The sequence below is a fragment of the Amblyomma mixtum genome, chromosome 7 (assembly GCF_055824585.1).
Source record: "Amblyomma mixtum isolate Tamu chromosome 7, ASM5582458v1, whole genome shotgun sequence".
In the NCBI taxonomy this organism is placed as follows: domain Eukaryota; kingdom Metazoa; phylum Arthropoda; class Arachnida; order Ixodida; family Ixodidae; genus Amblyomma; species Amblyomma mixtum.
In genome coordinates, this window is record NC_143018.1 from 41,868,219 (window position 1) to 41,894,900 (window position 26,682).

The 26,682-nt window shown below is 45.7% G+C and overlaps 1 protein-coding gene across 1 annotated transcript in view; it reads right to left on the reverse strand.

Moving 5' to 3' along the window:
- LOC149335809 (uncharacterized) overlaps nucleotides 1-25,915 on the reverse strand; it is a 48,840-nt gene extending 22,925 nt beyond the window's left edge. The window contains exon 1 of the mRNA XM_089554018.1: nucleotides 25,807-25,915. Coding sequence (XP_089410144.1) covers nucleotides 25,807-25,915 — 109 coding nt within the window. The remainder of the gene's footprint in view (nucleotides 1-25,806) is intronic.
- Nucleotides 25,916-26,682: the final 767 nt, after the last annotated feature.

Sequence of the window (26,682 nt, forward strand, 5' to 3'; positions counted from 1 at the left end):
TTTCAGTGCAGTGCTAGGGACAATACTTAAAAAAAAGCTGCGTTCAATACCGACACTCGACGCGCTGAGGAATAGAATTGTGACGTAGATATTATATTTAAAACCGCAATCGATTTCTGATGGAGCTACAAGAAAGCGTACCATGGATTCTTCTAAACATTATTGAAGTCACCAATATTAACGTTTCTTCGAATACTATTAGCTAATTTTGGACCCTTCGCTGTAAGAACCTGAATACGTAGTAATAAACTTGAAGCTGTTTCTAATGCTTTTTGTTTGTTACTACATAATTTAGTCTTTTGCCTTTTCCTTTGCCCGGCGCTACCTGGTACAAACTCCATACACTTTGGAAAGCCAGTTATTTCCCAAGCACTCTGAGAGGCGTTCGAAGCTGAACATTCTGCACTAGAAGCTAGAAGCAAAGCAGGAAAAATATAAGGGATGCTAGTTTTTATTGCAGTGAAGGAATCTTGATAATCTGTTATTTTTATGCTACGTTTTCTTAACGGTACTAGAATGCGCTCAAACAGCTCTTCCGGAAGAGCCCCGCGATGCGGCCGGGCTATAAGCGAAGCAGATAAACAGAGCGTCTGTACAGGAGCAGCCGAGCAGGTTGATGTGTTTAATTTTAGGACGGTGCATTTTCTTAATATTTAGACTAAACTATTGCCTCGTCGGATCGATGATGCTGGCGATACAGTAAGCAAGCGGAATTTTCATTAGCGCTTCTTGAGAACGGCTTGTTGAAACCGCTTGCTTCTCTAAACGGCAGGTATGCGTCAGCCATGGCCTTTGACGATACCGCCGATGATGACTCCATTGACCTTTGCGCAGAAGAGTGCATGACCTTTATCGTGGTCACAAGGTAAACAACACATGTTCTGCATGCTCCTGAGCATTACGGTGGAAGTCTCATTTCTATTGGCAACGACCACATCTCGAAATAGGGGTGAAAAGGTATTGTTTCTACCACAATGCTGGGCCTGTCTCCTCGTTCCTTCTGTCACAGAGTGCGCAGAAGGGAAATGTATCCTTCGTCAATCTACCAAACAACGAACGCAGGGAGACAGCCTTCGCATCGTCTCTTCATACTTGTACTCCATAGCTTTCTTTTAGTGTGCTACCTCTTTTACGAGCGATGCCGGCCGGAAGTCTGGCTTACAGCCACCTCGAAATGTGCGACACAGTGTGCTTTGAGGATCGAGCATTATTAAAATATAGGATACAATAAAAATGTATTTTGTAAACCAATACACCAATGCTTCCATTGTTGGCAAGCGATAGGTAATACAGATGAACAATATTAGTAAAACGATAGTATCGGAGCTACATGTGGCTTGGATACTGCCTATGACTGCTTGTGAGTCATTCCCCTGGGTATATACTAGCGCCGTTTGTTATGCGCGGCGTTCTCTCGCCGCTGTCTGCTTCCCGCAGCAACTTGGCCATGTTGCTGTCCTGTGTAAAAATGTTCCCAGTTATCGCCCGATGCGTTTAACTTTTACGAATGGTGTCAGATAGGTCATGTCAACAGGCTTTTTCGGGAAAGGGTGGTTCGACATTGTAAGGAGATAGCGCCACCCAGCGGCGTTCGTGAGGAGAAGACAAAGCACGAGGAGCGCGTGCTGAGGGGTACGCCGGGACAGGTCGAACAGGATTACGTGGCAGAGAAGAGAAGAGCGCGGTGGGCGACGGACGTGGACGAGTTCTGCTGGCTCCCCGAGTTCCGGGCTTGGGCCTTAGCCGCAGACGTCCGGGCCACCAGACCTGGACTTCCATCGTCGAGAGCCTCAACCACCAGGCCCAGGCGCCACTCTTCTCCGTCCATCCGTCAGCTGCTCCACACAGGCCGCCTCTGGCGCCTACGTGACCTTTTTCCGGGATACCAGACCTGGGAACCGTGCCGGGAGCCCACGAACGCTGACGCTGCGGTAGCGTTTCATCGACGTTGGAACGCCAAGAGACTCCTTGACTGCCCGACACCCAGCCAGTCCTCCCCGCTCGTTGCTCGAATAAGACAAGTAGTGTGAACTTTCCTCTTTGACTCTTTTTCCTGCATTTATCATAAGCACTTTGTTCTGTTCCCCCGTGTGTTTTTCCCGTGTTGTTGCGTTGTTCTCTTGTTCCTTTCCTTTTTTTTCTCGCTCATATTGAAATTGGTTTCCTTTTTGATAAAATCCGCCTCGTTTATTGTTTGTACTTTTGTGTTTATTTAAAATAAGACCTGCAATCTCACAGAGTCCTCACAAATTTGGCGTCCACTACGACAGGACAAGGTCGGTTTTTATTTATTTGCCTGTTGTGTTAATTTAGGAACAATATGAGCGCTTCAGATTTGGTTACTTTAGGCGAGCGCATGGGCTTGTGCGGCGCGGAGTTACGAGCGTGGGTGGAGGACGAGCTTCGTAAGGCACGGGAAGAGAGAGCCGCTGAGCGTGAAGCTGCGAAGCAGAAATTGGAATTAGAGGCACGGAATTTAGAGGCTGAGCGTGAAGCTGCGAAGCAGAAATTGGAGTTAGAGGCACGGAATTTAGAGGCGGAGCGAGAGGCTGCGAAGGAACGCTTGGAGTTAGAGGCGCGGAACTTGCAGCTACAAATAAGGCTCATGGAGGGTGGCGCAAATCCTCCGAGTGACCGTGGAGAGCGTAGCGTCTCATCGACCAGCTCCATTAACCCGCACAGCCTCATACCACAGTTCAATGAAGCGCGGGATGACCTCGATGCCTACTTAAAGAGATTTGAGCATGTGGCCACGGGGCAGGGTTGGCCAAAAGAAAAGTGGGCAACGGCGTTGAGCTTGTGCCTTGACGGCGAGGCACTTAGGGTCTTCGGTCGGCTCTCGCCTGAGGATTCCGTGGATTATGACAAAGCGAAGCTTGCCTTGCTTCAGAGGTTTAGGTTCACTGCGGAAGGGTACCGAGAGAAGTTTCGCCAGAGCAAGCCCCAGGATGGAGAAACGGCCTCGCAATATGCTGCCAGGTTGTTTAGCTTCTTTGACCGTTGGGTCGAGATGCGGGGTGAAGGCCGCACTTTTGAGGTGGTTCGCGAGATGGTCGTGAGCGAACAATTTCTGAACAACTGTCATTCTCGTTTAGCCCTTTTCTTACGTGAGCGGGAGGGCAAGACAGTTTCCAAGCTGGCGGAGGCTGCCGATCATTTTCTCGAAGCACAGCGGCAAAAGAACTTGTTGTTCTTCAAAGAACAGGGGGAGCATACGATGAATAAAGCCAAGGACGAGGTTTCAGGTTCACAATCTCGCCTGCGGTGTTTTCTTTGCGAGAAGACTGGGCACAAGGCGGCGGATTGTCGGACGAAGCCAAAGCAATCGTATTGCACCTGGTGCCGCGAGGTAGGACATGATGCCCAGTCATGCAAAGCTAAGAGGCCAGGAGACCGTGAGGAGTCCGCCTGTTGCATGACATCTCGATATTCACATCCCGATAGCACTGCAGTGGTAACGCGCGTAGAGGGCCAGTTGGGGGAGATGGTCTGTCCTTCCAACCCGGTGGAAATTGCTATGCCCGTGGCGCACGGTGAGGTGTTCGGCCAGTCTAGTTCGGTATTACGGGATACGGGCAGCACCGGCATTGTTGTGCGTGAGTCCCTTGTACCGGCAGCGGCGCTTACAGGGAAACAGGCTACATTATTCTTGGCCAATGGGACCCGTGTAGAAGTTCCGGAAGCGGAGGTGGTGATTTCCTCACCATACTTTTCGGGTAAGGCCATCGCGCGGTGTTTATCTACACCCTTGTACGACATCATAATAGGCAATGTCCCTGGCGCTAAACCTCCATTCTCGGTTGACCCGCCAGTTCTCACTGATCAGGCAGTTTCCCTTGCCATGACGGGTGTGGTCGATGTTCCTTCCCTTATGGTGACAGCAAAGGTTTCAGAGAGTAGTAAAAGCCCCACTCTGAACACACTCCACTTGTCACGGCCGGAGTTTCGCCTCAAACAGGAAGAAGACCCGACCTTAGAGGTGTGTCGCAGGAAGTTGGGGCAAATATTTCATGGCAAGGGACAGACCGCCCACTCCTTTGATACAGATGACGGTGTTCTTTTCCGGTCGTACCAAGTGTGTCCCGGCCAAGTCGTTGAGCAAGCGGTGGTACCGAAGGGCTTACGCACGCAAGTTATTAAGTTGGCACATAAGAGTGCATTATCCGGCCATCATGGAATACGGCAAACAATAGCTAGGGTGCTCAGTGAGTTTTACTGGCCCGGTGTACAGGCTGACATTAAGAGTTATGTCAGATCGTGTGACATGTGTCAGCAGACTGGGTCGAAGGCAAGGGAGAACAGAGTGAATAACATCATAGGACGGGAACATGTAAAATCATGGTGGAAACTGAGGTCGGTGTGGAGAAAACGGTTTCACAAAGGAAAACGGAAGTATTAGCCGGAAAAGTTCTCGCGACGGTGATGTGGTTTGATGGGAACAATGGAATACGGAAGAATGTAGCCCACACCTATTGTTGGAATTGTTTTTGTTTGTTCATGTTTGTTTTTGAGTGTCGGCTATCTACTTTTTATGTTTTCCGTGTTTCTTCGCCCTCTATGGACGCTTTACGTTGACTTTCCATGTGCTCTCTGTGCTGTGTGTGCGAAGGTCTGTGAACGCTTCGAACATTGACGACCGTCGTATTGTGTGTGGTGTGTAGTGTGCGCGCTGTGGTGCGGTGTTCTGTGTTGCGATCGTCGAACGCGTCTGGTGTCGCTCTCCTGAAGTCGAGTTCTTTCCCTTGGAAAAAACTTCCGAAGAGGGGGCCTTCTGTAAGGAGATAGCGCCACCCAGCGGCGTTCGTGAGGAGAAGACAAAGCACGAGGAGCGCGTGCTGAGGGGTACGCCGGGACAGGTCGAACAGGATTACGTGGCAGAGAAGAGAAGAGCGCGGTGGGCGACGGACGTGGACGAGTTCTGCTGGCTCCCCGAGTTCCGGGCTTGGGCCTTAGCCGCAGACGTCCGGGCCACCAGACCTGGACTTCCATCGTCGAGAGCCTCAACCACCAGGCCCAGGCGCCACTCTTCTCCGTCCATCCGTCAGCTGCTCCACACAGGCCGCCTCTGGCGCCTACGTGACCTTTTTCCGGGATACCAGACCTGGGAACCGTGCCGGGAGCCCACGAACGCTGACGCTGCGGTAGCGTTTCATCGACGTTGGAACGCCAAGAGACTCCTTGACTGCCCGACACCCAGCCAGTCCTCCCCGCTCGTTGCTCGAATAAGACAAGTAGTGTGAACTTTCCTCTTTGACTGTTTTTCCTGCATTTATCATAAGCACTTTGTTCTGTTCCCCCGTGTGTTTTTCCCGTGTTGTTGCGTTGTTCTCTTGTTCCTTTCCTTTTTTTTCTCGCTCATATTGAAATTGGTTTCCTTTTTGATAAAATCCGCCTCGTTTATTGTTTGTACTTTAGTGTTTATTTAAAATAAGACCTGCAATCTCACAGAGTCCTCACAGACATGCACTCTGAATTTCTTGTTGGTGTACCTTTAGTTGCTGTCATTTCAGAATTCCTGTACCTCTTAGTAAAGATAGGCCACGTGTGTGAACATTAGCCCCTCTATTGCCGCCCACTCTATGCGTACCTTGAAGATAACGAAAAGGTTCAAATCTAAATGGAAATGCATTGAAAATCCTTGTGTTCCGATAGCCCATGCGTCACAGATAAGGTATGACACATAAAGACTCCTTCCTTGCCCTGTAATCAGTCTGGCTTTAAAGCGTTTTGCTATACTGCGCTAGAACTAGCAAAGTGCTTGGGTTAATTTCTCGCAATGAATATAGCGGCGAAACTGCAATATCTCCTTACCCTAAACTTACCAACGAGTGCCTAAGCATGAATGTTTCGTCGCATTGCCGACCGTCCTCTCTCAGCTGGAGTGGTGTCGACTCCTTTGCGGAAAGCTATTATCTCATTTTCAGGAAGTAAGGAACATGCAGTGATGGGTGAAGGAACCCGTAGTATTCCCTTTTTTCCTCCGAACGCCATGTAGAACTCCCACACCCCGGGTTTTCAGTAACAGTGGGGCTGAGATACTCAGCAAAACCTGAAAATACCACGGCTCTAGTGGAAGATGTTAAAATACCCGAAAGCTTTGAATGACCGGAAAGTCCAGGGTTTGATTGATTTATTTTCATTTCAAACAATAGTTAGAGGAATGACTGCAGTAATATCTTAATCCCGAGCTAAAAGGTAGTTGAGATCCATGCAATTATGTTCTTGTAATAGTGAATCGCAGCTATAAAAAAATCATTTATAAACATACCGATGAATAAGCCTTACGCATAACAGTAGTAGTAGCTTAAGTGGTTTTGTTAAATATTGGTAAATGGCAGGTAAAAGATTGTTGCTATCCCCGGCGTCTGTTATCGCTGCTGGAAGCACCTGAGCTGGGGCAGCGGAAATAAAGGATAGCAGGCAGTGTGTAGAAGTGAAATGAAAGAGTTGAGGGGATAGTAGAGAGGACAGGGGGGGGGGGGAGGTACGCTGGCAATAAATATATTTACATATTATAATATAACAACATATGTACAGGTCGCACGCGCTCAGGTCTTGCAGAGCATAGCACAAACACACGCGCACGATACAAAGCACATAACAGCTGGAGTAGGGGCGTCCAGCTTTTCACTTCCAAGGTAGCACAGCGGAGCGTTCGGTCACTGCACGTAGCTACCTGGCCAATAGACAATTGAAATATTGTTTTGCAAGTAGACACCTATGTAGACGGTAAAGGTATACACTTAAAAACAACAAACAAAAACAAAATGACATTCACCACACAAAAGTGTGAACTTAGAGAAAAAAACACATCTTTCTGGTTGATAATGAGCTTGCATTGGTCTCTGAGTAGGAATATGTGGAAAAATACTGGCAGTCCGCGAAATTAGATTCCTAATACTCCTTTCCATTCAGTTAATTTAGTACGCTCAATTAAATGATGAGGCACGTGACACCCGTCAGTAGCTGCACAGTCAATGCGCGTTTCACGCACCCCTGTTGCAACATGGGCTAGTTAAGGCTGCCACTGTTTAAACCACAGAAATAAGCATATACTGTCTTTGTCGAAAAATATACAGCGCAAACGGTTTGATTCCAAGCCGTGTAGCGAGACTCTTTGGCACATTAGACAGTCCTAAGCTTTATATGGTTGAGGACTTAAATTCCTCCTGCCTTCATGAGATTTGGTTCCCTGAGTATGAAAGAGGAGCCGCGCTGAAGAGCTGAGAAGCAGACCCCTTGGACTATATACCTTTTACACAGACTGTACATGCTTATGCATGTGCTCCGCAGTCTGTGCTCTGCACAGCAGCGTTTCATTTGTTGCTCTGACCAGACCACAATTCTTTCTTTTGTTTGTCCAGGTAGCCAGGTGCAAAGTGTGTGCAGAAGTTAGGTTCCAAACAAAGGCATTGGCTGCGAGCCCGCGGAATAGGCGTGCCATGATTTTGAATGCACAATTTGCGATACCTATATATATCTGCGATATCTCATTACAAAAAATAGGACATCGGTTGACAATTTTCAGGAGTCCGTGTTTGCTTCCCGCGTACTTGTCCAGTATTTTTTTCTCTCCCTTCCTTTTCTTGATTAGAGTCGCCTCAGCACGCAGTGCACCTGAGGCAATCGTGAATGATACGCTTTAATGCACGCAGCAGTATAGAAAAATGTGGCAATACTCAACGATCTTCAAGTTTTCAGCATTGTAAAAAGAGTTTTCCATAAATTACGCCGGTCTGGCAAGAAATACATTTAGCGCTGCGATATAGTTAGCATTTCTTGTTCGTATTTAAGAGCTGTCATTTATTCGTCTTATTTGATCGAAAAATCATACCAGGTTCGGCGGCGGCTGAAAGATGCATGTCGATTGCGTAGCGGCTTGCCAAACGTTTTATTCGGTTCACCATGAGGTGTCTGAAATGTTTGTTGATTTGACCTCAAACCTCGTTGGCTTACCGCATGCGCTACCCGATGATATACTGGCTAGACCGCGGAAATTGCTCGAAGGTTAGCGATTGAAATCCACATTCTATCAAGGATTCAAGGAAGTTGCTAACACGTTCCTGAGATTGGAATGGAATAGGCAAAATGTTGAACTGTAGCTGAGAAGCCCCGTTGTAAATCCATGTAGCGCTGGTCGAGAATGTCGTTTCAATTTAACGCGGCAAGTAAAAGTATGGCAACGAATTTGCCATTAATTAAGACTAAAAGGCCGTCTCCAAACAAATGGTTCGGCGTATCACCGAGGGTGTTTATTAGCTTTAGTCAATTTTCGTGTTTTTTCGACAAGTTGCACTTTGAAGCAAGATAGAGCTTACGCTGAATGACCGTGGTATCCGCAGTCTCTACTTTGCTGGTACCAACGTCATCAACAAGGCACACCACATGACTGTTCACGTAAAAAGTGAAGCAACTGATGCGTTGTGTCTACTGCTAAAATAACGCTAATTAATAAGAACATGCAACAGTAAGCGGTGAATGTTAATGAGTCCACACTGCATACGTCTATACAAAAATTCAGTACAAAATACCTATTGTCCGCCATACATTAAACATAATAGCTCGCACTTGTCCTCAAAAAGTGGATAATTATTTCTGTGGAGAAACATCGGCCACTATTAGGCATCGTCATCACCTGCGCACGTTTGTGAAGAATTCACTCCCCGTGTCCGGACATGTACTCTTTGAGGCTTTCAGTGCGTGAACCCACGAATGAACATAGAGTACAGTTGAAGACCCTTGCACTGATATGCGTACGAATTTGGCCGTCCAAGTGCCCTTTCTGATTCGCTGAATATGGGCACACTTCACATTTGTAGTCTTTTTCGCCTGTGTGCGTACGCCAGTGCCGAACGAGCGAGCTATTTGTAGCCGCTGTATAAAAGGCAATTTTCGCCCTTGTAGAGGTTTTCACCCGTGTGTGTACGCTTGTGCCGAGCCAGCGTTTCATTTAAAGCCGCTGCATGAGGACACTTATCTCACTTGTAGGGTTTTTCCCCAGTGTGTGTACGCTTGTGTGGAAGAAGCCTGCTACGTGAGGCAGCTGAATAACGGCACCGGTCGCACTTGTGTGGTTTTTCCTGAGTGTGGGAGGAGGTCACATGCATTTTAAGTTTGTAGGACGCCTCCGACACCGCTGGGCACGAAGAGCATTTAAATTTTTTCTCAGTCGCGTTCAATTCGATGTGTCTCACAACGTCAGGAAAATTCGTAGAAGTGTACGGGCAGAAGATGCACCTGAACGGCTCTCCTTTTCCTTCAGGGTCCAGATACCGAAGATAATTTTCTTCTCTTGCAGCCAGCGAAGGCCCCAAGTCCTTCCAATTTGTATGGGCCACATTTCGGAGCTCAGAGGTCGACGTCGATGGTAGAACAGAATTCATGGGAAGGTGCTCGGGACTGGATACTGCCTCTGAAAATAAAGTTGTTAACCTGTGTATGTTAGGGAAAATTGGATATTTTCGTACCTACTCGTGCAGTGGTTCAATAACGCCAGAACCTGTGGCTCATTGCACTAAAACAAACTGATGCCAACTAACATACGGTACACGTACATACTGAGACAATACACCAAATTGACGATTAATCAAACCATCAGAAGGATTTTCAAGCGAGGACTTCGACTTTTAAGCCACAGTGTGTGAATAGTCGTTGATTCAATTTGTGTTGCCTTTCTTGAAAATGTACCTGGATAGCACTCGGAAGTGGAGAGCTTATTTATTTATTTATTAATTTCTTGAAAATACCATTAAAGGCCATCTTCCGAGTGTACTACGTAAAGGGGGGGGGGGGTACGCAATAGAAAGGAAATTTACAATGTGACATGAAAAAAGCCCACAATAAAAAAATAGTATGCACAGTCATGCAAATAAATATCATATACGAACAAGAAATATACAGGGTGCAATAACAATCACAAGCGAATTGCTAAATCTAAATACCTAGAGTAACATGCGCATCATAACATATGAGATGGCAAAGGTTGGCACTACTAGAACTGTCGATGTCGTTAGATGGTATTCAAAGTGGAGATCAGTTCTCGAAACTTAAATGTTTGAAATTCGGTAACGATATTGGTTGGTAAGCGGTTCCACTCGATGATCGCGCGTGGTATGAATGATTTTGCAAAAAGGGATGTGCGGCATTGCTTACAGCGGTGAGCAGCCTTGTCTAGAGCGCTTGAGAAGTGCGCACTTGGTAACAAAAACCGAAATTAGAGAGCAGCCCCTCATTACAGGGCAATGTTTTCGTGCCTGCTTTGTTTACGAGGCTATCTGGCGCTACTTCCGTGCAAGTGTTGCAGCTGGACCCAAGAGGCTGCCACAAAATCTGGATTTGTTTGCAAGGAAGTGCACCGCCCGAGCGCTGTGCGCTTCATTGTGGGCTTCACTTTAAAAGGATGATGGCGGCGTGGAAAAATATGCGGCAGGTTCCTGAAAGAAATCTTCAAGCAGCGATGGGTGATGATAAAGTTTATGAAAAAGTGAAAGACGGGCAAGTTTACGGCGGAAAGCCTTCAATACTTATACCCAATCCCCTTAAGAAGTGTATTTCTGACAGAGATATAAGATATAGAACCGAAATTGATTTCGAATGCAGATAATCATACTGTATCATGTTTTCTTTAATACATTATTGAAATCATGAATATTAATATTACTGGTAGTATCATTAGCTCAGTGAGAAACCATCTCTGTGGCAAGTTGACAAACATAGTATTAAACTCAAAGTTGTGATTTAATAATTTCGTTTGTTAGTGCAGAATTTAGTAGAAGAAGGATGGTTGGTTAGACAGGTTGGCAACTGTTCATATTGAAAGGTACAGGGCAGTGTTGATTGCTAAAACGAAGACTTTATTTAGGCAGAAAAATAAAACAACAAGAGAACTGATTGAGAATTACTTCTGAAAAATCAATTACAGTGTGTAAGCCAGCCATCTGTTACGTTAGCTGGTAAACGGGTCTCATTGCTTGATAATTCCTAATCTCGTCTTTAAGTTTAAGGGAGGGGGCGGGATCCTTTTCAATCAGGTGTAGTGTGGTGATATTCGTTTTCCCCTTGTAATTTACCTTCGCAAGTGCTCTTGAATGTTGTAGCACATGACAGAGTTGTATGAAGAGAGTAATTTTTCGTATGAAAAAAATATTTGCGAATCATCGCTTGTCTGTGTCCTAATTCTGTACGTCTTGCGTTTCTTTTGCGCTATACATACCAATATGAAGGATTTAGACGGTTGCCTCTGAGTCTGCCCATGCGCTTTGGAAAATCAGTTATTTGCCAAGCAGAGTGTTTTGCAGATGTTCGAAGCTTAACTTCCTGCTTTCGAACCAAGAAAAAAATCAACATGAACAAAAAGGACGAAAGGTTTTATTGCAGTGAAGAATCCTTGATTATGTCTGTTATTTTAATTTTGCTTTTTCTTAAGTGTATTACGGAACAGCACGTATTGAAACAGCCTGTCTAGAAGAGACCCGTGTTGCGGCCGTGTTATAAGCGAAGCAGCTAAACAGAGCCTCTCTACAGGAGCAGTCTAGCACACTGATGTGTTGGATTTTAAGAGGGTGCCTTTTCTTAAAATTGAAAGGATTGCCTCATGGGATCGATGATCCTGGTGATATAGTAAGCAAATTGAAGTTGCACTTGTACCTCTTTAGACCGGCTTCTTGGAATGCTTGCTTCTCCAAACGTCAGCTAGGGCATTTGACGATGCCGGCTCTGATGACACCGTTTACTCGCGAGCGTAAAAATTTAATAATGACTAGGTCCTTATATTAATAATGACAAGCTTTAATGACAAGATCCTTAAAGTGTTCCGCGACATAGACTTGTTAATTGTTTTAAACAAGCAACGGACTCTGTCCACTCAGACAACCGTAAATAGTGTTTTAGATGATTTTAGGTAACTTAGAAAAGGGCTAACTTTTACTTTTGAACTTCTGGATAATCGCGCGCGTCAGTTTTTAGATTTATATTTAAAGTTTTGACATGGGCATATTTGCTGGGCTTATTCATCTCGTGCGCAGCAGGCTCTCATGCCGTATAATTCTGCGCACTCGAAGGTTGTAAAACGGGGCATCGCAACCTTCCGCACGGAGTCGTCGCTCCGCAAGTCGTGCGTATATGAGATGCAAGCTAGCTGTAATAAATAATTGAACAAGCTTGTTGAAGTCCGGCTTCTCTGAGTCGGTCTTGATACCTGTGGCACATGAGCCTCTGAAGAAGGTGAAGGCTAGAGCATGCAGGAATGAAATGGCGGGAAATGAGAGGCCTGTGGTGGTACCTTACGCTCACAACTCGCGGCCTGAAGAAATTGGCAAACCGATTAATTGTACCGTTGGCTTCCTCAGCCCGCCGCAAGCTTGGTCAGCTAAGCCCTCGCATAAGTTACGAAAGCAAAAAGGTCGGCTGTTAAAAGACACATGGGCAGCGTTTATTAAAGTGCGCTACTAACATCGTCTATGAAATTGAGTTGTCCTGCGGAAAATCCTGTATTGGACAGACGAGACGTTGCGTGAATGACCGACATAGGGAACATGCAAAGGATATTGAAAATATTGAGGGTGTGAAACTTGTCGAACACTGTAGGGCTTGCACCAATTGTACACTACGGTTCTGCGATGTGAGGATTCTCGGTAGAGGCAGACAGCAGACGGCTCGGGAAACGCCGAAAGCCTTTTAGGTCAAAAAAGAGGGTTCGAGCTGTGTCACTGACACTTCACTTCTTCTTTATGAGGCTGAGGGGGCATTTCTTTCACGCCTAGTCTGATAAAACTAGTGTGGTTTTCTTGGCGCCTTGTACACGTGCACTGCGACAGGAAAGGCTATATATGTCGACTGCTTTCACCTGATTAAACAGTTGCAATAAGCGCCCGTGTCGTCCTCTTGTACGTTATAAAACCAACTAGCTCAGCAGTTAACTTTTTCAGTGGAGAGTTAGGTTTTTAAATAAATTAAAGGAAATCGGTGTTCAGTCCAATTATTTTTTTATAATTCAAGCTTACGTTATGAGGCCAATCCTGATCCTTCCTCCGACGCTATAAAAGCAGACAGCAGGATGAACAGATTCAAATAGTTGGAGAAGACCAAGGCTCGAGAACAGAGCGGATGGGAGCTTAAGTCGAGAAAGATCGGATGAGGAGGTTGGGGTGCGGGAATAACAGCGGACGCTGGAGCGTTTTCGATGAGGTTCACCTACTCCTCCCTCTTACATTTGGATGAAGGAAATGGGGGGCGGGGGGGGGGGGGAGAGGAGAAAAAAAAGGTTACTGTCTGGTCCCCTATCTGCTGTCATTCATATTCTTTGAAAAGGCCTGCTTCTTTTTTCTTCTAGTTTACATTTCTTCCCCTCTTTTGCTTCGATACTTCAAGCTTGTCTTACAAGCCGGAACTACTGCGCTATTGAAGCGATCAGCGTACTCGCGATTTTCGTCAGTCAGAAATTTCCTTTTAGTCAGGTTGTAAAAGAAATCAGCGGGGCTGAATTATGCAATGCAGCCCTTCATTTGTCCCCGCATCGTTGATTTGTCGGTCTGAGAAGACCACGATTCTTTGTTTCGTTTGTCTAGGTAGCCAAGTGCGAAGTCTTATGAGCAGAGGTCCGATTCCAAACGTAGGCTTTGGCTGCGATCCCGCGGATTATAAGCAACACGATCGTGAATGCCCACTATCCGATATCAATAAATGCGGAAGTCCTTGATTAGAACAAAACAGACATCATTTGACAATTTTCGGGCATCCGTGTTCATTCCCCGCGTACTTGAGCATTTTTCCGCTGCCTTCCTTCCCTTGAATAAAGCTGCCTCAGCACGCAGTACACCTGATACACTCGTGAATGATATGCGTGCACGTATACAACGGTACAGAAAAAGATGGCGACGTTCAATGACTTTCAAGTGTTAAGTATTCGAACAAAATTTTTCATACGTATTATCCAGTTGGGGAAGGTGAGGGGACCCCGCACAACCAACTCATGCGATAAGCGAGGCTGCCCCTTCAACAAAAATATTTCCCGCAGCTATAGAGTTAGCAGATATTCATCTAATTAAGTAGCTGCCAATTATTCGTCTTATTTGATCTAAAAATCTAACCAGGCTAGGCGACGGCAGACAGATGCATGTCTACTGCGTAGCGGCTTGACAAACAATTTATTTGGGGAAACATCAAGTACACGAAATGTTGCATGATTTGTTCTTAAACTTCGTTAGCTAACCGCATGCTCTAAGCGATGATATTGTAGCGCCCGGCGACGCTATAAAGCGCAGGCGCTGAGATCGGCGTTCCCGCGACAAAAGAAAATAAAGAACGACAGCGCGTGCTCGGAGCGCACGCCCGGCACGCGCAGTCCGGAACTAGAAGCCTGCCCCGCTGGTCGTCTCTCTGGTGCTCCGCTGCGACCCTGCAAATCTTCAACAATATAATGGAGAGACAGCTAAGCTAAGATAACCGCTAGTCCTTAAGGGCAACGGATTAAATTCCAAGAGAAGGCAAGCGTAGCAGGGGGTAGCAGAAAGTTAGCTGGGCGGGTGAGATTTAGAAATTAGCGGTAATGCGGTGGCCGCAACTGGCGAAGGACAGGGTTAATTGGAGAGACATGGGAGAGGCCTTTGCCCTGCAGTGGGCTTAGTCAGGCTGATGATGATGACGACTGACATCCGCATTCCATCAAAGATTCATGGAAGTTGCTGAGACGTTCCTGAGATCGGCATAAAAGAGACAAAATGGTTAATTCTAAATGAACAAAACTGTTGTAAACCCATAAAGCGCAGCCTGAAAATGCTGTGGTAATTTTAACGCGAAATGTTCAGAGGAAGCGACGGATCTACCAGTTAACTTCGATTTATAAAAGGTGGTCTATAATAGAAGTTTTTTTTTTTGTACCTATGATCAACTTCCATGTTTTCTCGACAAGTTGCACTTTGAAGCAAGGAAGAGCTTACGGTGAACGTCATTAAATTCGCAGTCTCCACTTTATTGGTATTGACATTACACAGAAGGCGCACAATCTGGCTGTCCACGTAAGAACCGAAGCACCTGATGCGCTGTGTCTACTGCTAAAATAATGAGAATTAATAAGAACATGCAGCCGCAGCTGCAAACGTCTGCACAAAATTATGCACAAAAATACCGTATATCCGCCATACATTAAACAGTTACCTCACGCTTGTCCGCAAAAAGTGGATAGTTATTTCTGCGGTGAGGCATGTGCCACTATTAAGCATCGTCATCAGCTGCGCATATTAATGAAGAATTCAATCCCCGTGTCCGGACATGTGCTCCTTGAGGCTCTCAGTGCTTAAACTCACGAATGAACATAGAGTACAGTTAAAGACCCCTGCACTGATATGTGTACGAATGTGACGGTCTAAGTGCCATTTCTGATTCGCCCTATAAGGGCACACTTCACATTTGTAGGGTTTTTCTCCTGTGTGCATACGCTTGTGCCGAGCCAGCGTGTCATTTCTACCTGTTGCATAAAGGCACTGGTCGCACTTGTAGCGTTTTTCCCCAGTGTGCGTACGCTTGTGGCGAGCCAGCGTTTCCTTTAAAGCCGCTGCATAAGGGCACCTGTCGCACTTGTACGATTTTTCACCTGTGTGCGTGCACTTGTGTCGAAGCAGCTGGCTAGGTGAGAGAGCTGTAAAACGGCACTGATCGCACTTGTGTGGTTTTTCCTCATTGTGAGAGGAGGCCATATGCATTTCAGGTTCGCAGGGCGCCTCAAACACCGCTGGGCACAAGGGATCTTTAAATTTTTTCTCAGTCGTGTGCAATTCGATGTGTCTCACAACGTCGGGAGAAATCGTCGAAGTGTACGGGCAGAAGATGCACCTGAACGTCTCTCCATTTCCTTCAGGGTCCAGATACCGAACAAAATTTTTTTCATTCGTAGCCAGCGAAGGCCCCAAGTCCTCCCAATTTGTATTGGCCACATTTCCGAGCTCAGAGGTCGACGTCGATGGTAGAACAGAATTCATGGGAAGGTGCTCGGGACTGGATACTGCCTCTGAAATTAAAAATGTTAACCACTGTATGTTAGGGAAAATCGGATATTTTCGTGCCTTCTCGTGCAGTGCTAAGAACGCCATAACATTTGGCTCATAGCACTAAAACAAACTGATGCGAACTAACATACGATACACGTACATAATGAGAAAATACACCCAGTTGACGATTAATCAAACTGTCAGAAGAATTTTCAAGCGAGGACTCTGACTCTTAAGCCACAGTGTGCGAATAGTTGTTGATTCAGTTTGTGTTACCTGGCTTGAAATTGTAACGCGATAGTACTCGGAAGTGGCCAGCTTTTGTATTTATTTATTCATTTATTTAAAATACCCTTAAAGGCACTCTTTCGAGGGTACTACATACGGAGGGTAGGCAATAGAAAGGATACTTACAGTGTGACATGAAAAAAGCCCACAATAAAACAAATTATTACACGCAGTCATGCAAATAAATATCATATACGATCAAGAAATATACCGGCTGATATAACAACTGGTGAATTGCTAAATCTAAATACATATAGTAACATGCGCATCATAATATATGGGATGGCAAAGGTTGGCACTACTAGAACTTTCGATGGCGCTAGATGGTACCCAAAGCGGAGATCTATTCTTGAAATTTAAATGTGTTAAATTCCGTAGTGATATTCGATGGTAAGCGGTTGCATTCGATGATCGTGCGTGGTATGAATGATTTTTTAAATGGGAATGTGCGGTATGGCTTGCGCTTTAATTTAATAGAATCATCGCGGCGTGGAAAATTGGCGGCAGGTTCCGGAAATAAATCTTGACATAGCAGTGGGTGATGATAAATTTTATGAAAAAGTGAAAGACGGCGGAAAGCAAGTTTTTAATTGCGCGCGCGCTTTTAAAGCTTTTAAAACCCGGTTGTGCGTAAAGCAACTACCATATCGCGGTGGCGTCTGATGTTTGCGCACTCAGTGTACCTTTAGGCTTTATATATACCCATCACTGCGTTATCCAGTGATGAGCATATATGCAGCTAGCTATGGACAGAAGAATGATAGATGTACCTTAAGAGATCAGAAATGGCAGGACTGGGTGAGGAAATAAACGTGGGTTAACGACATCCTAGTCGAAATCAAGAGGAAGAAATAGTCTTTGGCTGGGCATGTAATGCGGAGGCAAGATAACCGTTGGTCCTTAAGTGTAACGAAGTGGATTCCAAGAGAAGGCAAGCGTGGCAAGGGACGGCAGAAAGTTAGGTGGGCGGAAGAGATAAAGAAATTTGCGGGGATACGGTGTGTGCCGTTGGCGAAGGACAGGGTTAATGGGGAGACATGGGAGCGGCCTTTGCCCTGTAGTGGGCGTGGTCGTGCTGATGATTAGTATTACAACTTCCTAACCTTATTTTCTGGCCACTATTTCAAATTAGGCCATACACTGGTTGTAATGTTTCGAAGCACATAAGTTTCGTTTTGTTTGATGAGGTTTATGTCCCAGTGCGAGTCAAGTTATGGGGAACCCCGTAGTGAAGGGCTATGGATTAATTCGATCACGTGGGGCTTATTAACGTGCACTGACATCGCGCAGCCCTACAGTCTGTTGAATTCCTCGTTCATCGAAATGCGACCAACACCGCCGTGATCGAAGCCGCTGCCGATCACGGCCTCACTTTCTTCAACACGTGTCCCAATGAATGACGGAAGTGCGAGTGGTGGGGTTGGTTGAACTCAACTGTTTAGACGTACATGCCCGATCTCTAATTAGTTTTCGCTAAACTAAGATATGCCCAGAGAACATATAATATCCATGACCGCAATTTCCCGTGAGGTTATAAATATTCTTGAAACTTTTATATAAAATATTGAAGGCGCCGCACAAAAGCACATCCAGCAGTTAGTTATATTGATTTTTATGGCGCAAAAGCAACTGAGGCTATGCTGCGCCAAACACAAGGTTAGAGTTTTTGTTAATGGTGAAGCGTTCTAAAAATACTTAGAGTTTGTTTAAAACGTTGGCTTCCTTGAGAAACCTAAAAATACATGAAATGTCAACCAGTGCTCGATCACCTAAGAGTAGCATAGGGTGTAATGGGATGCTTTCCCTGTAAAATGTTGTGAAATATTTCTTGCTTAGTTCTTCTAGTTTTATGCATGAAATTAAAATGTGGTTCACTGTGAGTTCAGCACCACACATTTCACAGAGAGGTTTGTTTTGTTTGGCTAGCAGAAAGTTGTGCGTGAGGTGGGTGTGTCCAATGCGGAGCCGACATAAAATAACTTCGGTAAAACGTTCTTGATGCCTACATGATTGCCATTCCCCTAAAATTGGTTTCACAGAATTTAATTTGTTGTTTACGTGATCTTGCCATGCGGCCTGCCACTTATTTCTGAGTTTACTGTTGATAAACTTTAAGCAATCCCTGTGCGGTATGCTCACTTGTTTTATTTGGCCATTCCGGGCTTGTGCAGCGCATACATCTGCTTTTTCATTACCTACGATTCCAACATGGCTAGGAACCCAGCAGAATTTAATGTTAGGTTTTTGTTTTGTGATTTTAACAATGTTATGTATGATGTTACCTATTATGGGTTCAGCAGCATTTCTGGAGTGCAGTGCTTTGAGCATACTCAGGGAATCGGTGTAAATAATGCTATTTTTGATATTCTCTCTTACTATTTTTTCCACAGCTACAAAGATGGCATAACACCCAGCAGTATAAACCGATGCGAATTCTGGTAGTCGCATTATCTGTTTGTTTTTTCCTTGGATTACTGCACATCCAACGTGACTTTCTGTTTTTGAGCCATCGGTATAAAATTCAATGTAAGTGTCATATTTTTCTTGTAGTGCAAAGAATTCCTGTAATATGTACTCATTTGGCGTTTGCTTTTTATCTAAATGTGTCATTGTGAGGTCACATACTGAAGGCAGGCTGTACCATGGTGGTAAATATTCATTCCTTTGTGCAATATTCGGTAGGGCATCTAGTACTGTTAGCTCTTCACATTTATCTTCAAAGCGCAGCAGTAATGGTCTGATAGAATGTGGTTTGTTGATGAATAATCTTTTAGATGGGCACTTGGTGACAACTAGATGGCAGAGATGTTTCGGAAGAGAACGGATTTTTAAGACATATGAGCATGTAAGGGCGATTCTTCGATCTTCAAGAGCGGCTTCATTAGTTTCAACGTAAAGGCTAACTACTGGTGATGTTCTGTATGCTCCAGATGATAGGAGCAGACCAAGATTATGAATGGGGTCTAATCTTTTTAAGTAGGATGCTCTTGCCGAACCATATACTATGCACCCGTAGTCCAGCTTGGAGCGCACCAGAGAGCGATATATTTGTAAAAGGCTTGCTCTATCGGACCCCCACTGCTTCCGTGAGAGAACTTTTAAGATATTGAGGGCTTGAGAAGCTTTCTTTTTAAGGTTGTTAATATGTGGTAGAAATGTGAGTTTCTTGTCGAAAGTTACGCCTAAAAATTTGTGTTCTAGTTTAATTGGTAGCGCAGTGTGATTCAAGTATAGATTGGGATCGACCTGTAGGCCTCGTCGCAATGAAAAAAGAACAGCTACTGTTTTTTGAGGAGAAAATTTAAACCCATTTATGTCTGCCCAAGCACCTAGTTTATTTAGTGTGATTTGTATTTGTCTCTCACAGGTTGATATGCTGGATGACGTGCATGCTATTTGTAGGTCATCTACATAGACTGAATACATTATGGACTTGGGTATTACTTTAGCTAAGGAATTCATTTTTACTATGAAGAGTGTCGTGCTTAGAATGCACCCCTGGGGTACGCCGTTCTCTTGGGTGAAAGTCATGGAGAGACTTGCTCCTAGGCGGACTCGGAATGTGCGGTTAGCCAGGAAGTCGTTCAAGCAGTTCAACATCCTGCCGCGGATACCTAGCTCTGCTAGGTCACGGAGGATGCCGAACTTCCACGTAGTATCGTAGGCCTTCTCCAAGTAGAAGAAGACCCCAATACAGTGCTGCTTGTGGATGAACGCCTCCCGGATGGTGTTTTCTAGACGGACAAGGTGATCTGTGGTCGAGCATGCTTTTTTGAACCCACATTGGTGTGTATCTAATAGTTGCCGAGATTCAAGTATGAAGGTTAATCTAATGTTTATTACACTTTCGAAAGATTTAGCAATGCAGCTGGTGAGGGCTATTGGTCTGTAACTGCTAGGACTTGTTGGTGGTTTTCCGGGTTTGAGAAAAGGTATTATGACTGCTTTTTTCCACTCGTCAGGTATATTGCCAGTTATCCAGATTTTATTAAAAAATTTTAACAGTGCCTCTACAGCAGCCTCGGAGAGATGTGCAAGCATAGCGTAATGCACGTTGTCTGGTCCCGGTGCTGTCTTTTTGCCAGAAGATAGTACCTTATTTAATTCTTCTAGTGTGAGAGGCTGGTTATAATCCTCATGAATACCTGCTCCAGATGGAAATTTTTGTTTTTCAGCTATTGCTTTGTGTTTTTGAAATGTGTTTGTGTAGTTGGATGAGCTTGAGATCTCAGCAAAATGCTCGCCTAATATGTTGGCCTGTTCTTCTAAAGATGTTTGTGTCCCGGGTGCTGTCAAGAGAGGAAGTGTGAAAGGGGTATGGTCACCAGTAAATTTACGCACTTTTTCCCACATTTTCTTTGATGTTATTGAACTATTTATTGAGGAGACATATTTCTGCCAAGAGGTTTTCTCGGCATTTCTTCGCACATACCGCGCTCTGGCTTTTGCCTTCTTATAGGTGAGTAGGTTCTCTGCAGTGGGATATCGACGCAGCGCACTCCATGCTTTCTTTTGTTGTTTTTTTGCTAATGTGCATTCTTTTGTCCACCACACTGTGTTTCTTTTGTGAAAGTCCTGTTGTTTGTGGTATAGCGAGTGTTGCGGCCGATATTATGCATTCAGTAAACTTCTCATTAATTTCATCTGTGCTAAGGTCGTCACAAAATTCCTTTTCCAGAGTGGCATTTTTTGTAAAAAGTGACCAGTCGGCGAGCTGAATTTTCCAGCGCCGTGGCCTTGTGGGGATGACTGGAGTGGACGATGAGAGCCTGATGACGGTAGGTAAGTGATCGCTGCCCATGGGGTCATTTAAAACATCCCATTTAAAATCGTTAAAAAGTAATGGTGATGCGAAAGCTAAATCGAGAGAGCTCATTTTTGCTGTGCTTGGACAGCAATATGTGGCTTTTCCCGTATTTAAAAGACAGACATTATTCGAAAGTATAAAATCTTCGATTGTTTGGCCTCTAGAGTCACAGCGTTCGCTTCCCCAAAACGGAGAGTGAGCGTTAAAATCGCCAACTACCAGAAATGGCTCCGGCAGTTCATCGATCAGGCTTTCTAGATCTTGGCATGTTAATGTGATGTGTGGGGGAAGATATACAGAACATATTGTAATGGTTTTGTAGCTGATGACGCTAACCGCAACCGCCTCAAGTTTTGTTTTCAGTTTGATTTCTTGAGCCGGGACGCCGCTTTGGATGATGATTGCGACGCCTCCCGAGAGTCTATTTGCATGTTCGCGATCACGCCTAAAAGTTGTATAATGTTTTAAGATATTTGAATGTTGTGGACCAAGATTGGTCTCCTGGAGACATAGGGCTAGAGGCATCACTGACCCTAGAATATGAGTTATATCATTGTAGTTCCTCAACATTCCTCTACAGTTCCATTGTATTATGAAAGCCATCTTAGTTTTGTGTTTGTACTGATTGAAAAAACTAGATCAAGTTGTTTATGGCCCCGTGACTCGGGGCCTGTCTCTTTTTGACCGATCCAGGGAGCTCCGCCGAACATCCGACGTGGACGGCGAGGGGCTGCCCGGGGTCGTGTCCATCGCCTCTGCGGAGGCACTGGACGACCGTGCAGGAGGCACATTGATTTTCGAATTTACCTCGACCTGTGGGAAGAGGTCTTTGGGCCCGCCGACCCGGGGGTCTGCGTCCCCTCCTTTGGGGTAGGCGGAGTAGCGTGAGCTACTCCACCAGACGGCGCGGATGGCCCCGCCACAGGCTCACTACGTGTGGCCTGGACAGGTGCCGAAGCCTGGTGTGGTGCGCCGCGCCCACGCACCACATCGGCGAAGTTTGTTTTTGCAGTGAAGGTGAATTTGTTTGTTTGAGAGTATTGCCTTCTTGCTTCTTTGAAAGAAATGTTTTGCGTAGTCTTGAGAGTAATGATTTCTTTCTCTTTTAGAGCGCAGCTCTTTGGCGTCCGTTCCTGGGTTTCGCGTCGGCGTCGGCCTCGTAACCAGCTCCGCCCCAAATGTCACGCTTTTCAATTGGTCGAAATGCTCGTGACGTCACAGTGCGCGAATTTCCAATGGGGCCAATTGTACTTTGGCTAGTAACCATGCAACCAATCAAAGGGATCGTATAGTGATGCTGCAACTAAGTTGGACTCAGTTTAGTTAATTGCTTAATTAATCAATTAGCCTAATTAATATAGAGGAGAATGAAGAGGTCAGAAGAAAAGAAAAGAAAGACGCGCGCCGCAGCGACAACAGCGTCCGCGGAAGGAGACGCTGAAAACAGATAAGTACGAAGCCGCGTTCCCTCCACCACCACGCACTTCCCCACTCAGTAAGACGTTGCTCGTTTCATATACGTTGTGCCGAACATCCTAGACAGTTCCAACAATTGACAGGTTAATGACAGAGCACGATGTATAGAAATACAATAATATAAATATGAAATGGCCTAATTAACCTTTCTAGTTAGACCGCATAAATCAATAAAACCGAGAACGAAATTGGTCGAGTTGGGGAATCGAACCAGGGTCTCCGGAGTGCGATACGAGCACGCTAGCCACTCCGTAATGCCAGCTGAATGGTTTGGAATGAACAAAGGCGCGTCTAGCTAATACGGCGTCTTCGTTCACTCCCATCTTCCCCCTTTCCCTTACGCCGACGTGCAGGTGTCCACCCAGATATGCGAGAGAGATACATTTCCTTTCCTCAAAAAATAAATTTACCGTCCAGCAAGGCGTACAGCCGAATTGGCGATGGCGTTCTGTGGATTCCCTGGCAGCGTTGCAAGACGCTGTCGCGTTCCACTCTTACAGGCGAAGCTTAACATGTTAACCACACATCAGTACCACACGCAGACAGCCAATGGACGCGTCATTCGCTGGCAGCACTTGATTCATCATTCACAACCACATTCTTAACGTACGCTCCCTTGCCGCACATGCCGTACACCACGATCACATTCTGCGCCATTCCTCTGTACTTTGCTTTGCTGAAACCTGGATGGATCCCGAAGAGCCTCTCGAAATCATAGATTTCCTATACTGCTGTGGTGCTCGCAGAGACCACAACAGAGCGGCGGGAGTCGCTATCTACTTGCGCACAGGTCTCTCTGCAATACCAGTCGAAATGTTTGGCATGTCACATGAAGTTGGCGAACTGTGCGCCGCAAAGTTGCCCAACGGCTTGCTGGTAGTAGCTGCCTACTTCGCCCCTACCGCACTCACGAAAGACGTCGTGCACTTCCTGCAACTCGCATTAACCGTCCATCGATCCACACCGATGTTAGTAGTGGGGGACTTTAATGTTGACATAAAGACAAACAGCAATTTCCTAACACTTATGCGGGAGAACATCCCGTTCCTCTCGCTCGTAACGCGTCCCACGGCTGTGACAACCTCGCGAGGCACTTGTATAGATCTCGTCTTTGAGAATCAAGCATTGCTGTACCAAGTCGAACATATATCAGTCTATTTCTCCGACCACAAAGCTTCCTTCATGACTGTCAAGAACTGTTAGTGGAGTCTCTGTTAAAGGAATACGTGTGAAAAATGAAAAAAAAATTCTGTGATAGCGCACACATGTGTTGCTCGATTTCTTTGCCTCAATCTATCGAAAAGGTGAAAAAGCTTATTTGCTGCGCTCAAATTTCGCATTAGGAAGTAACGTAATCGTCGGTAAATTTTTTTTCCAGGACGGACAAGCCCTGGAGTAGGCAGCATGGTCGCCATCACAGTTTGCACACCGTAGGTTAGCAACACATTCTTCGGATTGGTGGTCCTTCGAAGAGCATTTTGCGCAAGTTTTGCGGCCGCGACAACTCTGGGAGCCGTGGCCAAATCTCTGGCAGTTGAAACATCTGCGTGGGTTGGGAATATACGGTCTTACATTTATTTTCAGGTAGCCTACTTCAATGGATTCGGGTAATGTGCTCATGTTGAATGTCAAGATCAGGTGTTTGGTGTCCACTTCTTTGCCATCCTTCCGGATCTTGATCCGGTGGACATCTATAACTTCTTGGTCAGTAAGTCCTTCGAGCATTTCCTTTTCAGAAAGGTGGACAAAATCTATTTCAGAAATGACGCCTCGTACAGTATTTAGAGACCGATGTGGGGTCACAGAGACAGGGATGTCCCCAATGGATACAATTGTTGCAACTTTTGAGTGTTGTATGCTGTCGCGCAGTTCAAGAAGTAAGTCGCCACTGGCCATTTTTGACACCTTGTAGCCAAGGCCTAAGGCATCCGTCAAGTGTTTTGAGACTTGGAATGGGGATATTATCCTTGCTTGTGTTTCTTCTGCTTTACTGTGAATGACATGAAATTTTGGAAAGGATACTTTTCTTTTCTGGAAAAAGTCATCTGCTTCGGTCCGCCCTCTCTTGAGAGAGCGATCAAGTTTTGAAAGGGGGGGAGCCATAAAAAAATGTAGTTTTTCGGTCATGGTGCCAGCCACCCACCATGGAGTCCAACAAGGGGACGCGACAGGTAAAGAAAGTCCTGCCCACGCCAGCTGTACACCTTAACTATAACCTAATATGACTCAACTCAGGGTAGTTGGTCACACACGGTTAATCCTCGCCGCCAGGAAAAAGGAAAAAACAAAGAAGAGAGGAGGATACAGGAAAGTTGTAAGAAAGGAAATAGGAAAGTGAAAGGTAGAGGGGAGGACAGGAAAAGGCGACTGCCGATTTCCCCCGGTCGGGTCAGGCCGGAGGTGCCGTCTACAGGAAGCTGGGGCCAAAGTGGTGTGTTGCCTCCGCCGAGGGGCCTTAAGGGTCCAAACGCTCGGCATCGGCTCAACCACCAGGATCCCCTTTTCCCCGGACACGGCGATGCCACGCACGGCTAAGCGCGGATGCTCGGGTCCGTGGTGACGCATTGTTCACCATCATCCCCCTGAGGGGATGTCCCTGCGGATGCTCGGGTTAACCCCGTGGTGTCGCCACTCACCAACGTCTGCATGCTGCAGACGCCTCCCTGCGGGGAGCACATCCAGCAGTGCGGAATTCACAGCTAATATTTTGTGGAATATCAGAGATCAGTATCCACGGCTGAGAATGTTGAGTGTGGCAAGGAATCCACTAAAGACCCCTGAAAAACGAAAAAAGAACGGTGCAACTTTCGGAAATGTGATCAGAAAAAAAGATTCTAAGCTCGATGTCTCTGTAAATATGCTACTAAACACTGCTAAAAATTAAGCTACTAAAAAAACTCCGCATTCCCGTATGAACTCCGTATACACGTAGTTCGATTGCTTACAAAAAAGCGCTACCGCACGACTTCTGCGACCACACCTCTGTCCGCCAGCCAGGAACGAGCGAGAGTAAATGCGCTAGTCTTGCGCCATCCTTTGGTCGTCAGAATTTCGCAGAACACGGTTACTAATGTTTGTTTTTGTTTCTTCGACTCACTGCTTTACTGGTGTACTGTTGCAATATCTCTTTGCGCTCTAGGTTTTCTCGAGTACCGCACTGTGTGTGTCGCTTTGTTTCACACAATTGTGAATGATTTGTAAATAATTTGAATCTTGTCTCTCCTGTAAAAAGTGATGTCCAGTGAACCTTACTCTGAGTGTGACCATTCTCCAGGCTGCAAACGGTGAACGTAACCTCCCCTCGCCACTCCTCCTCACCATTTGTCACTTCGTCGAGGTCAGATTCCGACTGAAAGTCCATGACACTTCCTGTTAGGACCTATGTGGGTAGCTGTTCCGGTCGGATGGTAGCTGGTTAAGTACACCACCAGGGCGTATGGTGAAAATCCGCGATGACCTTCTGCCTTCAGCTTACGTCCTGTGAACACCTGCAGAGAATGAAAATAGAATATTTTGAAAACAGAATTTTTTGAAGTACACTTCGCGCGAAATGTTTACGCGTCACACGAGGGGCCGAAAAATATTTTCTCGCGTTGCGTGCGAGACACCGTCCTTATGCGGGATTTTTGAGATGAAATAACGTATTTCGGGCCTGGCGTTTTGTTACCCCGGTAGTGTTTAGTCACAAAAAGACAAACCAAGCCAATTTCATGAAAATAACCTTCTCTTCTCTTAAAGGACAACCATGGGACAACCACAACCATAGCAGAGAAGCTGTCGTACTTTTGATCGCGTGTGGATAGGCTGCAAAGGAAGAGCGTCCTTGTTTAAAGGGAAAGCCCTCCTCTTTGTAGGCAAAATAGAAGCGTGCGTTTAGAAACTCCGAGATAGTGACGTCTCTTTGAAAGCAGTACGCGGGCCCCGAGTACGCTAGCCGGGAACGCACCCAACCGATGCAAACGCCATCAGTCTCACATGTAGCCTGCACATTATCCAATCTCCCAAGGTTGTCCTGGTGGTGCATCGCAGCATAGAACTATTTTCAGAGAATGAATTCGAGGCTTATGATTGATATAGCAACAGAAATAAGCAAGAAATAGTTAAGCACTCACATCGAGGATTCTCACT